Source organism: Rhinocladiella mackenziei, assembly GCF_000835555.1.
Source record: "Rhinocladiella mackenziei CBS 650.93 unplaced genomic scaffold supercont1.4, whole genome shotgun sequence".
In the NCBI taxonomy this organism is placed as follows: Eukaryota; Fungi; Ascomycota; class Eurotiomycetes; order Chaetothyriales; family Herpotrichiellaceae; genus Rhinocladiella; species Rhinocladiella mackenziei.
This window is the reverse complement of record NW_013550601.1, coordinates 2,936,157-2,950,324: the sequence shown is the minus strand read 5'-3', so window position 1 is coordinate 2,950,324 and position 14,168 is coordinate 2,936,157. Positions and strand designations below refer to the sequence as shown.

The window sequence follows — 14,168 nt, the reverse complement described above, 5'->3', positions numbered from 1 at the left end:
ATTCCACACTGCCATAGCTCTTCATTTTATCGACAAACTCCCTATTTTCCTTATTGGTACAATTGATCCGTTTCTGCAATATAGCAAATGACGGAGACTACAGTTCCACCCTCACACTCTCACACCTTCACCATCTGCAAGTCAGCATGACCCAAGCTCTCGCTTCTAAGGAGGAAGCATGTATTTCGCTTCAATAGCGGATTCGTCGAAAAGCTGGCATTGAGAGATCTCGGACCCTCCGTGAACCTGGAGCCAAGGATATCATTCAATTTTCCGACAGCATTTTCAACCTCCTTGTCGAGATTATCATACCGAGTCCACTCGAATCGCTTGTCCTGATTGTTTTTGATATTGTCCAGATGGACGCCTGTTTCTTCGCCCTTCTTCGTGCCAACCACGCTGTGTTCTCGGCTCGTCTCGACCACGCGTGGGGTTCGTGGCCGTCAGATGGAACCGAACGCCGCGGAAGTGCTCTCAAGGTCCTCGGCTTGGCTGGTGTTGTTGCTTGCCAGCGGCATCACCAATGACGACGAGATGACCACGGTAAAATGCCAGAGCAGAGGGGATGATGCCACAGAGACCATTTCTGTGGGTCTTTGAACACGGATACAACCTGCGTCATTTTGGGGCCGTCATCTTGGGGGCCAGCATCTTTAAACTCCTCTTCAACGGACGGCTTGTCTGCGGACACCACCAGCTCCGGGTCATTCCAAGTTGGCTGATCACGAGCGGCAACAACGTTCTGTATGGTCGCCTTTTCTGGCGGGTAGGGTAAGTTGTAGTCAGCACCGTTGGCAATTTGACATTGCCATTTTTGGCAAAATCCTCGCCCAACACATCCACCACCTCATCCATCTGTACAAGGCCGCAGGCAAGGAGAGGCAGTTCTGTCGTGAAATGCATCTTGTCAGATCCCAAAACAGCATCCATGTCCTCTGTCCGTGTCATCACGAGACATCCCTCCAAACCCAGCGCCCAAGGACTTTCCAAGTTGGGAGCTGAGTATGCTTTGGTCAGTTCAGCCTTTTGGCGGGTGGTGGTACCGTCCACTCAAGCCCAGTGCTGACCCGCTTTCTAGTATCGATGCCAATGTGGATGACTAGACGTCCCCTCCGCGCTGCTGTGGACGGAGCATATGCCGTCTTTGCCGTGATCGACTTCGGGAAGAACATTGCCAATGTGGCCAAGGACATCGACCTGCCAACACTGAGCTTAAGATCCCCCCAACCCCAATATTGAAAACAACAACACATGTGCATGTTCCGACAGCCTCTAATGGCCCGGCGGAAAACTCTTCAAAGGAGCCCACTTCTCCAAGACCGATGCTAGCAATACATCGGCCTCCCAGCCACATTCTTCCTACCTGATTTCTACGTGGCCAACACCCCCGGCCAGAGTCTAGCAACATGCAGGGCCCTACAACTTCGCCTTGCCCATCCCTACAGACTCGCCCATCCCACTTTTCGACAATAAGTCGATAATGGTAAGTTTGCTAAGGGTATCCTCTTGAACCGAGAAAAGTCGTTGAGAGCCCGCATCTAGGCAACAAGCGGCTCCTACGCACACCCGAGCAGATCATAGCAGACTTTCAAACAGATCAAGACGAAAGACAACCAGAGCGATCACGCATTATACGTGCCACAGGAGATGTTCAAGAAAGTCCTTTCCTCGACGGGCCTGCCACCACCGCTGCAGGAGGGAATGCTTCAAAATAATGCTGTTGATGCCTCAGTTCGGGCATTATGGAGGCGCAGATCTGAAGGAGAGTCCATCTGTAAGAGCTCAACAACCACTCCCCTCTTCTCTGATTCCCTTGAGTTCTCCGTTCCTCCCTCCAACCAGTTGGACAGAGTCTGTAGTCGAGACTCCCGCATGATCCAAGGTGCATTAGACTGCCTAAGGACATGCAAGACATTTTCCGGGCAAAGATTCGTCTACGATTTTGGACAGCAATACGATAATGGTCAGGATGGGGTCATTTGAAGTGATCAAAGAAAGCATTTGCTTACACTACAACTACGCTGTATGGCTGCATTGCCGTGGGAGGCAAGCTGGAAACTCGGTAGGGCATGTACCAGTAGATAAGAAACAAATTATTGACATTCGGTTCAGTATTGTAGCTTGCGTGAACATCCATCCCTGTACCTTTCACTACATGGTGGCGGTGTTTCGCTTCAGCCCTAACCAAGAGTGGACTGTTTATACCCGGGTCCCTTTCCCCCAACCTACTTTCTACCCACTCAGTCTCTGCTTGACAACGACAGAGGCTCAGGGACATCTCGACCCCCTCGCCCCTCTCGCCTTTCGAAACGGCTATCAGCTTCCAGAGATAGCAGAGACAAAGTAGAAACAAAGCGAGGCTGACTCGTCCTGTCATCGTTTGCGTCCCCAATCCCGAAGCCCCAACACACTGCTAAATTTGGTTGGGGCGCGAGATTAAGACGAACGGTCAAATGAAAGGTCATGCGGAGTCCCCAATGGTTTGCCCTCCTTGCTGCAAGCTCTCCACAAGGAGATCGACTTCTGAAGTATAGATGTGAGTTCTCTTATCTAAAGAATTACTGATAAACGTGAGATTTGATCTTTATCTAATCTCGGCTGGCTCACCATGCATCAGTCATTTGCATCTCCCCCTCTTGATATTATCTATTGTCGTATCGGTCATGATCATATGCAAAGGTAAGACGAGACCAAACTTGACATTCACATGCCCAAAATAAAAAAAAAAAAAAATTCGTGATAGGGGGGTTCGTGAATCCTTCATGCTTCATGACTTAGCAAAGCCAACAGAATCTTTTTTCTCATCTCAAAAACTCCTCCCTCTTCAGGGTGTCTAAAATCAATTTTGCATCGTTGACTGACATGTAACCAAACTTTCCAACAACGCCTGGCTCTAACTGACAACAAAGACAACAGGAAATATGGGACATGGAATAAGGTTGCCGCGAGAAGATATGATGTCAAAGACCTTTGATCGTGTCGTCCAGTCCGTATTCCAGAAACGCCATGTTGGCCTCGTACAGCTGCCGGTCAGCGCCTTGCAGGAAGTTCTCGAATCGATCACGGAAACGAGTGATCAGGGACTTGATCTTGCGCAGTTCTGACCGAATCAAAAACATCTTGATCTGATATTCATCTTCACTGTCCATCTTGAGCGTACCCATGGTGACCCCCACATCCTCGGAACCCTGACACTCGCCATTGCGGATCTTCTTGTAGCACTGCACGATCCGAGTGATGATGACGGAGAGTAACATGACAGAGGAGATGTCCGGTAAGCAATGGCAAGAGAGACAATGGGTCATGCGCACCACGGCGGATTTGTTGATGGCGAGGAACCGGTCGAAGCTGGGGATCGCGGCGTTGAGCGCGCTGAGGATCTCTTGCAACGCGCTAAGGCATGAGCAGGAGGAGGATGGACTACCGCCAAGGCCAGAGCTAGAGTCATCGAGTCTGCCGCCGCCGTCGGATATGAATTCATTGTATAACATCACGTTGGGGCCTGCACAGGTCGTCGCCATCCGGTCTGTGGAGAAGGGGATCGTGGTGCCGGCCGAGTCCATACCGGACACCCAGTCTGGTGACGTCTTGAACTCGGAGGCGAACATAGTCGTGTTGAATGCGGATTCTTCTGAGTCCATGGATCCAGCATGAGTGAAGGTGCTGTTCAGGGTCAAAGTCGGGTCCAGTGAGTGTGTGGACTCGGCGGCGGAGTGAAGGTGGCCGAAGCCTTGATCGAGAAACGAGGAGCGACGAGTTCCCGGGATGTCGACGCTCCAGGAGCCTTCGTCGTGGTCCATATTCAGTCGACCATCTTCCAGGGGAGAATCTGGTCGGCTGTTGAATTCTGGCGGCGTGGGTAACGTGCTGAACTGACCACGATTCTTACCACACCCTTTGGGTTTTCCGGCTCTGCGTGACTTGGAATAGACACAAGGAACACCGGAGTTACCACATCTGGAGCAGAAGGGACGTTCCTTGGTACACTTGACTTTGGCGGCATGGCAGTTATCACAGGACAGTCGCAGCTTCTTTGGGTCGGGTAATGGAGAAGAAGAGTCGGTGGGGACAGCCTTGTCGGGAGTGTCGGACGACATGGCCAGACAAAAGAAAATGAATGGCTTTCTAGAAGCTTTTCTTTTCTTTGCTTTTGGAGATCTTTTCTAGCAGACCTGAAAGCAATACTTCCTTGTGAGACATGCTCAAGGGACGTGGACCCTATTAATAGGAAAGGTATAAACGACAATTCATGGAAACAACCGACGGCACGAGAAACCAGCCCGCAGCAGCGCGAATTACAACATTTTCAATGAGAAGACCCGAGCCTGGTGGAACCTGGACCCGAGTAAGAGCATGAAGGCATGGAGGCATGAATGGCATGGCTATGGCCTGCACATGGTGTCGAGAGTTAGCCGAACATACAGTGATGGTTGAACCTCCACAGTTTGACCTGGGTGAAATGTTTGATCCATCAGGGGGCCCGGAAACCATCTTCCAGCCTGTGTTTAGATGGCGCTGGCTTCTGAACTCCCCGAACCAATGCCCACTTCCAACCACTTAGTCTAAGTCCAAAAGAATACGATAATTACGGTTCTAACTTGTCGGTAGACACTGCATTATCGGTGATTGGCAACCAATCAACCTGCTACGTGTGCGCCGCCATCTATCCAATGCCGAAAAGCCAAAGGCCAAGATGAGCGGATTAATTAGTATCAGATATTCAAAGACGGTGGGTCCTGTCAACCACCATTCTCATCTTTCCCAAAACCGCCCCACCCTCAAGGACCATATTTGTCTCAGGACGAACGGTGCAACCGTCCGCAAACGAATCACTGATGAGTAGATTTCGCCACGGTATCGTCATTACAACATACTCCTTCCATAAAGGCCCGCGGTGAATACGGTCAAAATAAGTTGTACATCACTCCCCCGGTGTATACCCCAGGGTTGTCAAACAGATCCGGCACATAGTCGTGTGATGGCACTTCTCCCACCATACTTGCCAACGTCGTTTCCATTGAGTGATTCAAGGGTCCGTGTCTTAGTGCTGCTACGGGGAGGAACGGAACATTTTACGTCTCGAAAGCCCTGTTCGCTACGACATCGTCTGCCCATCTCTGGATGGGCCGTGGACTGGATCCGATGAGGCTGCCGAAGATGTAATTCGATTTCTGAGCTTGAGGGCAGATTCTTCCCAAAGAGGAAAGCTTCCCGTTTCAAGCACTGCACGTGATCGGGGGGTGGTCAACCTCACGGTGGCTTCTTCCAGAAATACGGTGAGCTGTCCTCTTCTCCGTTTCCTCCTAACATAAAAGGACTTTGTCACTACTCCCCTGAGTTGGATTGTTCGACTTCATTTCTCTGGTCAACCCCTGCATTCCTCTAAAATGGCCGAGTTCTACCCCGACCTCCAGGATCGCCCTGTCAAAGAAACCATCTGTCTCTTTGATGTCGACAACACCCTCACCCCGGCTCGACAGTCTGCCTCAGTGGAGATGCTCCAAACGCTATCCAAACTGAGACATAAATGTGCCATTGGCTACGTAAGGACGTTGCCAATCGATTCCCATGCAGCTCTCCAGACTGACTGTCTCCGAGGTTAGTGGCTCCAATCTTGCCAAACAAGAAGAACAACTCGGAACCCCGTCTCTTCCTGTCACCACCCTCTTCGACTTTTGCTTCGCCGAGAACGGTCTCACTGCTTACCGCCTCGGCAAACAACTGCCCTCGAACTCCTTCCACCAATGGATCGGAGAAGAGAAATACCAGAAGCTTGCCAAGTTCTGTTTGAGATATATTTCAGAACTCGATGGTCTCCCAGCTATGCGTGGAACCTTTATTGAATTCAGAAATGGGATGATCAATGTCAGCCCCGTCGGTCGTAATGCCAGCAAGGCCGAACGAGACGAGTTTCAGGCTTGGGACAGAAAGACAGGTTGTAGACGCAAGATGATTGAGGCCATTGAGAAGGAATTCCCTAGTTTCGGACTCACGTAAGGTCGATACTGAAGGCCGATGTCGTCGATATGCTCATCCAGATCATAGTTACTCCATTGGCGGTCAGATATCTTTCGACGTTTTCCCTTCCGGATGGGACAAGACCTATTGCTTACAACACATCGAGGCGGAAGCCGACACCAGCAAAGGGCTCTCGGGAATCCATTACAAGAACATCCACTTCTTTGGGGACGCCACATTCAAGGGTGGCAATGACTGGGAGATCTATGATGATCGTCGAACCATCGGCCACTCGGTCATGGACCCAGGGGATACCATCAAGCAACTGAAAGAGCTCTTCGATGTTTGACTCTCATCTCGCCTCTGACTGATGCCTTCCCAAGACACAATGTCAGCTCGCCGCTGGCATGATGCATCTTTTCACAAGCAACATCGTTTGGGCTTGAAGATCATAGACTCAGAGAAAAAGTGATGGGTTCATATGCCACAGATTTCGCTGGAGTGGACAAGGGATTCATATCCTCACGTAACCGAGTTTCCCTGTGTTTCACCGATCCTCGTATTGCTGAAGGACATCATCTGCCACCATGGCGATAGTTCGGTACCCACTGAAGATTTCAGGTTATCCAGACTCTGCTTTCGGTGTACGCACGCCGAGGCTGGCGAACTCGTCCGTCAATCTGTCAATCTCGGCACCGATAGCAATGAGTGGTGATGCATTTGACCGAGCAAATCCGGAGGAAGACTCTTCATGACGCTGATGTGCTGATCCTGACGCATGGCCGCTTGCGAGAATTCCGTACCCGGTCCTCCTATTGAGTTCCTGGTCCTGCTCTGTATTGTGCTCACAAGCGATGAGAGTGTTGGTTAATATCTTGCCATCTCAAAGGAGATCTGGCGCAGGTAAACGCTCGACGGTGCCGGCAAGGATTCTAAAGTCAGATGGCATCCTGGAGGTTGGTTGTCAAAGGGCGACGAGACGACACACTCGGTCAAAGCTGGCACCTCCGTATGGAATATACGCGTTGGGACTTCAAAAGTTATCCGTTGTGCCAGTGGCAGAATTTAATGGCCGCTCTTATATCTCAATCCTATGCCGTACAGAAAGGAACTGAAACTGCTCGTCCATCCAATCTGGCCCAATATTGGAGTCTTTACAAAGGATCGTACAGAAATTAACGATACCATGATAAAAATAAGATCCGACAGTGGTTCGTGGTAGATCCTCATTGGCTAGTCTGTATCGGGGAAAGCGTCACACTACTATCCTTTGATGAGAAGAAAGTTGCCATGGCGTCGGCAGGGGGTTGGCCAATTTCGAGATCTTGTGTACCGTCGTCGCAGCCACTCTCGTCTTTTCTTGGTCAAATAACAGCACCGCGTCAGCATCCGAACCTGGAGGTGTTCGATGAGGTGGGCTTTGACAAATTCGGGGCATCTTCCATGCAAGCTCTGTGGGGCACGGCGCCCGGATGTATGCAGTAAGCAATCAGACTCTTTCCCATACTCAACGTGTGAGGAATTCGGTCGGCCAGAGAAGGAGGCGAACTTGGCCGTCTGGTACGCACTTGGCGCCAGGTGTGATCATTGGGGCTCTGGTGCTGGACAAAGTTGACCATGGTCTTCGAAGCTGGAGAAAAAAAAAATTGATCTGAACCTCCACCAGTCGTCGACATTGGCATCTTCAATAGGAATCCACGTCTCCATGTGAGCCGGCATCATTGATGAGGATGTCGAGTTTGGCCTCGGGACTCTGGCGTGTTCTTGTTGACGGCAACCTGCACATAGATTCATAACATCCATTTTCACAGCTACCACCCGAGGCTGCCGCGTCTCCGATTTCTTCTCACCGTGCAGAGATGCCTATGATTGAGGTCCCAGCCTTGGCATAAGCAAATGCCACCTCTTCCTCCAGGCTTCGGGAGACGCCTGTAAGAAAGACATGTTTGCCCACCATACCAACGAAGTGTCCATTGGAGGTAAGGCTCATTCCTGTCCATTATCAGAGCGCATCAAAATTCAAAAAAGGCACTTGCTCATGTGTGCAGGGAGGAACCCTGCATGTGGCTTCCCAAGGCTACCTATTGTTGTTGAATTCGATCCCTTTTCCGTGTGATCGTCCCTAGATGCATTTTGCTTTGTAAACCTAAATCCCACTAACTACAGCACAAGGCTACACTTTTATCGTGTGCATTTAGTTGGAATCCCACGTTCAACGGGCTCCGGGGGGCACATTCCGAGTGCTGTTATTTTTCGGCGATGTGAACACCACCAGACAAGAACGCCCTGATTGATGTCATTGTTTTTCGGCGTTGTGTACACGACCTCACAACATGCTGTCGATTCAAGGGTGTTTCGATCGTGAAGCGAATTGATGCAATGCATGTTCTGGGGTAGTGTAATGTGGTGTGTTGGCAAATTTGAATCGAATCGATATCGAACAGGGAACAAGGTTGATTGCATCTGGAAGAGATCGATCGACGAACAGCAGAATGAACGGCTCTTTTCGTTTTAAAACGCTCCTCTGTGCTGGCGAGATCAGCGACGGTTCGCGCCCGGACATCTAGGGACATTTCCCAACCTGACAGGGGCATAGCACACCTTCGGCTTCTGCCTAGTTACCAATAGGAGTCTCTGTTCGGTCCGAGCGGCCGATGGTCAGCATAAGGGCCATGGGGCGTTGAGGTGAAAACGCCACGATAACGCCACGAAAATCCACCGATATGCTGATTCATTCGGTCGCCGAAAGAGCACGAGGCTGCCAACCAAGACCAATTCTGTTGAAATAATTCATTCCTTTTCAGCTTCAAACTGCTTTCAACAGCTTTTTACTATTAAACTCGGGTCCGCATCATCTAGTGGAGACCATCACTGCATTTTGTATCAATCGTGTTCGATCACAAAGTCGAAAAGAAGACTGTGGAGGATTGTATATGCAAATACTGAGGCAATTACTGAGGTGAATAGCATGCTACCGTTCAGGGTATGCAAGCACGCATCACCGTGAGCGTGGTGACAGGCCAAATCTCGTAAGAGTATTCAGGCTATTTGCATTGAATTGAGAGATGATATGAGACACTATCACCCTCGTGCCGTTGCCATTTTCCCCACGAGAAGCTCAACACCTGAGCAAGCGAGCGCGAAAACATGGTGAAGCCAGTGGATCTTTTCCTCATTGTCTCCAATACGAGGCATTGGCGCACATGTGTGACATGACTCAAACTGTATACGTTGATCGCTGTACAGTGTGAACCTATATTGGGAGGAAGACAAATCGAACAGTAACTGTTGTTTCACGGTTGGTTTGGGCTATGATCGTTGACGCGACCTTTGAGCAGGCGAGCTGGGAAAAGCTGTGTTGATGTGCACGTGATGGACACTGAGATTCCTGTCGGATCTGTGTAGGGAAAGAGAACCATCATTATTCAACTATATACGACTAGGAGTGAGAGACCTCGTCGCCCAAGCGCAGCCAAGATTTTGCGCCCCGCCTGTGAATTCGCTGAGCCCAGAAATTTTTTTCCGATGCATCCTGCAATAGATTTCATTCGTTTTTGTATCTGCACTACAAGCTAAGGCTCCAGAGATCCTTGGGAGAGAGCATAGCCACTACTTTTATCTCAGAAGAACTGTCACATTGACTCATTAATCAAGCGACAAGTCATATCTTCACTTTCTGTTTCAAAAGCACCGTCCCCGCATTGTCCAGCCACCTGCTTGAGTGTGCGCTTCAAATCAGATAGTCCTTTTACCAACATAGCTCTTCACATACTATCGCCGTCAAAATGTCTGCAGAGGAGGCTGCGGCGACAGATGCACTTCGAACCCCGACGGATCAAAATGCTCAGGCAGCCGAGGATGCAAAAAAGATGCTAGCTGAGCTCCAAGACGAGGCGCAATCGAAAGAGGGGCAGAAAGAATCCAACGGCACGATAGAGTCTGAGAAGCCTAAAGATGATGCTGCCGTAGAGAAAGAGAGTGAAGAGAGCAAGGATACAACAGACAAGTCTCGAGAATCTCGACATCAGGGCCGATCTGAATACAGTGGTCGAGGTCGAGGTCGTGGCGGTCAAAATGGCTGTGGTTCTCGCAATTACCGAGATAACATCAAGTCGGACCTTACCACCCAAGAAGTAAGCAGTGACCCCGCTGCCATTCGCAAACAGGTAACAAACCCCTCCCAATTGCTCATCCAGTCCAATAGCTTACTTAAGTTGCGCAGGTGGAATTCTACTTCTCCGACTCTAATCTTCCCAACGACAAATTCCTGCTCTCCAAAGTGGGCGGGAGCAAGAATAACCCCGTCGAACTCAAGATTTTGCATACTTTCAAACGCATGCGACATTTCCAGCCCTTTGAAGCCATTGTAGAGGCCATGCGAGAATCCAAATTCCTCGACCTTACGGAGAACGATACCTGCGTTCGCCGAAAAGAACCCCTCCCCGAAAGTTTGAACGATGGTCCAGATCCGAATGCAGTCAGAGTCTTCGAGGACCGTGCGATGCCACGAAGTGTTTACGTCAAAGGGTTCGGTGACGAGGTTCCTAGTACACAGTTCGACATTGAGGCATTCTTCTCCCCTTACGGCCCCACCAACGCCGTGCGTTTGAGGCGCACGGAAGAGAAAGTATTCAAAGGCAGTGTCTTCGTAGAATTCGAGACGGAGGAATTGGCCAAGGCATTCCTGGAATTGGACCCCAAACCCAAATACCAAGGCCGAGACCTGCAGATCATGAGTAAGAAAGAGTACTGCGACAAGAAGGTGGAAGATATCAAGGCTGGCAAGATCCGATCAAATATCAGACATGACAAGAGCAAGAGAGACAACCGGGGAGGCCGAGATGGAAAGCGGAAACGTGATGAGGAGGAGGATGATCGAGATTGGAGAACCCGTCGAGATGAAGATCGAAAGAACGGTTTCCGAGATGACAGGAGACGTGGCACTCGTGATCGTGACTTTAAGGGTGGGAAGGGTGGCAGGTTCAATGGACCTCACAAGGATGAGAGGTAGGTTCTGGCGTCCATGAGTCTATCGCGAACGAGCTAACATATGGACAGAGGAATTCCTGCCGTCAAGTCCGTAGGAGACACATCTAAAGTGAAGCAGGACTCTGGTCGCGACGAAGCACTTGCCAAAGCAAAAGCAGCTGTAGCAGCAGAAAACGAGAAAGAGGAAGCAGCAAAACAGACAGCGGCAGACAATGTTGAGTCCACAGAGCAAGATGGCGATGCTGATGTATCGAACAAGGCCGCGGACGCAGTTGCGGAGAGTGTCCAAGGTGACGCTGAAGCCGTTGCGGGAAAGAAACGCGCACGAGAAGACGACGAGGGAGAGGACGAAGTGGGACGGGAAGTCAAGAAGCTGGATTCCAAGTCTGAGGCCGTGTCTGCCAACGGAGTTTCATAACCTCCCTATCCCACCTCGTCCAAAGCGACTCATGGTGTATCGATATGGATAGCAACACATCTGACGTGGTTCTGGCTAAAAGGCCCAGAGTACGAGCGCTCATCAGGAGCAGTGAGGGCTTTCCAACCGTTGCGAGAGTTATGCATCACCTTGTCTGGGAGTTTCACACGGAAACGACGGTCACACTCTGCGGCCCAGAGAGTAATCATAGAGGGTTGAAATCTGCTATTGGCATAACACATGAGACTAATATCCCTGAAAATGGTGGATATCATTCAAACATCTGGATCAATTCAGTCAATTCTTCTCGTTTAGACCTTTCATAGAAAACACACTACGTAGGCGCCGGCAGAGAGAGATGCTCCATTTGCCAATTCCTCACTGACAAAAGCACGCTTCAGGCCTTGGCACAATCTTGAACTGTTTTGCTTCAAGTGATGTGTGATATGTGGCGACGCCAAGGCTTGTAAAGACCTTCGGAAGCGTTGTACGCTTCGTACACGCTTCGAAAGTATATAGTCTGACGGTCCCCTGGACCCTTCGAAATAGGACAAGTCCTCCGTAAAATCACAGATGAACTCCTCCAGAACATGTGATTTCAAAGTTTCCGGTAGAAAAGTTTTTCCGACTCCGGAGCCTCGTTCTCAGGTCGTCAAATTTGGCCGATGAGGATCCTCGAACCACCCTCCAGTTCAATTCAGATTCGTCGGTCCTTACTACTTGCCAGCTTTTCGGGCCTCGACAACTCCATGCGAATGTGGCGGCATAGAATCTCACATTCATCAAGGCATGATGAACGGGACCGGAGGTGGTGAGACGACGGCAAGACGTAACGGTCCTCTGCCTAACAACGTCCAGGTCGCTAAAAGTTATGTCTTCGAGCAAGAGATTCAGAGATGTCTACGGGAGACCGGAGTCAGCCAACAGAGGGAAGACAGCATTAGGCTGGCTGGCGTGCAATGGATTGACAATGTCCGACGGGCATTGAAATTGTGAGTTCTTTTCACCAAAAGTCCCTGATACGAGTCCAGATGTTCAGAACCGCCGTCTGGAAAGTCTGAACGTCCGTTACTAACAATATTTCTCCAAGACCAGTCAAGACATTCAACACCGCGGTTGTTTACTACCACAAATTTCGATTACAACATTCCGATGGAGAGTATAGTTTTGTGGCATGTTGGACACCCATTCTGACCGAAAATACTCATTCTAATTAATGATCTGTATAGGATGCCGCCGCCGCCGCTTTATTTACCGCCTGCAAAATCGAAGATACGCTGAAGAAATCTCGAGATATTCTCTGTGCAGCCCACAATCTGAAGGTTCCACGCCAGGATCAACTGTCGGCAGATAACCCCGTAAGAATCCCCTGAAACCCTATGGCCGTCCCGCTTCTTACGACTTGATCCCCTGGGTAGATCTTCGAGCACCAATCACGCACAGTCATCGGTCTGGAGCGACTAATGCTCGAGGCATCCGGTTTTGACTTCCGTAATCGCCACCCACAAGAACTGATGATCAAGCTGGCCAAATTCTACGGTTTCGAGAAGACCGCGCCGGTCGTAAAGACCGCGTACATCATGACTTTAGACCTCTACCGCACTTTCGCGCCACTCAAGCAACAAACCGCCACCTTGGCTTTCTCGTGTCTTGAACTCGCAGGACGGCTATTAGACCAAGAACATGAAGATATCTGGCAAGGGAAGGACTACGCCAAATGGAAAATCGATCGGAGAATGGTGATGGGTAATGTTTCCAAATCTCCTCGCATTCTCCACACACACACACACACACACAGAGTCCCCCTTCCTCCCCCCCACCCAAATGGATATTGTCTCTCTTGTGTTCTTCTTACTGACTTGTCCTGTATAGAAACACTCCTTGACCTCCTCGAACTATACACGCACCACCGCACCTCGACGGCCATTGGGCCTAACTTCCCCGTTGACCGCTTCCTCGAAGTCCGCATCCCACTCAATCTCGAATCCGAAGAGAAAGACATCCCCCGCTACACGGCCTGGAACGCGACGTCCAAGGACAACGACGGCATGGGGCCCTTCGGCAACGGCGTCAACGGCGCAGCTGCCAATGGCTCGCACTCTCATTCCCGTGGCTCTAGCAAGAACGTGAGTCCCAAGGACGTCACGAGCCCCAGCACAAACAGCAGTTCGGGCGTCGCCAGCGGTACGACGGCAGCGACCAGTCTCATTGGCGGCGTTGCGACGGGGAGGCAGCGCGTCGGCGAACGCGGCCGTGAAGGCACTGTCCGATTCATATTGAACCCGGACCGGGAGCGAAAAGAGAAGAACATCGTGGACTTGTTTCGTGGTGATTGAACATGAAGATGTATCCACAATATTTCAGCTCCAATCGTATGCGCTTGGCCAATCACCTTGCGTTTGATTTGAGCGGACTAGAGCGCGCTATATGTGATCAGGCATCAAATCGGACTGGGTTGGGTTACGAAAGCAAGGAACTTGAAAGGCAAATCACTGGGTAGGGAATCGTGGATCGTTATGGCACAGGGCGGCGAACAGCATTTGTCAAAAGCGTTGGTGTTCGGTTCGGCGGTGGAATGTGTGTATGTATTATGATCATCTAAGGGTAGCGCGAGGCCAAATGGTTGAGCGATTCGAGATACAAGGGAGCGGATCAAATTCATCGTACCGGAGTAAATTTGTATTCTTTTCCTACCCACGTCCAACGCGATATCATATAGAGTGGACTCGGCCATCACTCCTGGCATCCAAAACCTAACCTATACCGCCACGCAATGTCACCTCGACCAGCCTGAATCTTTCAA

At 50.4% G+C, this 14,168-nt stretch overlaps 4 protein-coding genes across 4 annotated transcripts; 3 read left to right on the top strand and 1 right to left on the bottom strand.

Moving 5' to 3' along the window:
- Positions 1 to 2,960: 2,960 nt before the first annotated feature.
- Positions 2,961 to 4,097, bottom strand: Z518_06190 (uncharacterized protein; the record flags this gene model as incomplete). Its single annotated transcript, XM_013417000.1, has 1 exon — positions 2,961 to 4,097. One exon carries the CDS (start codon positions 4,095 to 4,097, stop codon positions 2,961 to 2,963), a length of 1,137 nt encoding a protein of 378 aa, XP_013272454.1.
- Positions 4,098 to 5,387: 1,290 nt separating this feature from the next.
- Positions 5,388 to 6,307, top strand: Z518_06189 (uncharacterized protein; the record flags this gene model as incomplete). Its single annotated transcript, XM_013416999.1, has 3 exons — positions 5,388 to 5,543; positions 5,599 to 5,993; positions 6,046 to 6,307. 3 exons carry the CDS (start codon positions 5,388 to 5,390, stop codon positions 6,305 to 6,307), a joined length of 813 nt encoding a protein of 270 aa, XP_013272453.1.
- A 3,436-nt stretch (positions 6,308 to 9,743) lies between these two features.
- On the top strand, positions 9,744 to 11,365 carry Z518_06188 (uncharacterized protein; the record flags this gene model as incomplete). The annotated part of the gene is made up of 3 exons (XM_013416998.1): positions 9,744 to 10,124; positions 10,181 to 10,965; positions 11,017 to 11,365. 3 exons carry the CDS (start codon positions 9,744 to 9,746, stop codon positions 11,363 to 11,365), a joined length of 1,515 nt encoding a protein of 504 aa, XP_013272452.1.
- Positions 11,366 to 12,157: 792 nt separating this feature from the next.
- Positions 12,158 to 13,701, top strand: Z518_06187 (uncharacterized protein; the record flags this gene model as incomplete). Its single annotated transcript, XM_013416997.1, has 5 exons — positions 12,158 to 12,357; positions 12,456 to 12,534; positions 12,595 to 12,723; positions 12,784 to 13,111; positions 13,238 to 13,701. 5 exons carry the CDS (start codon positions 12,158 to 12,160, stop codon positions 13,699 to 13,701), a joined length of 1,200 nt encoding a protein of 399 aa, XP_013272451.1.
- Between the last annotated feature and the right edge of the window lie 467 nt (positions 13,702 to 14,168).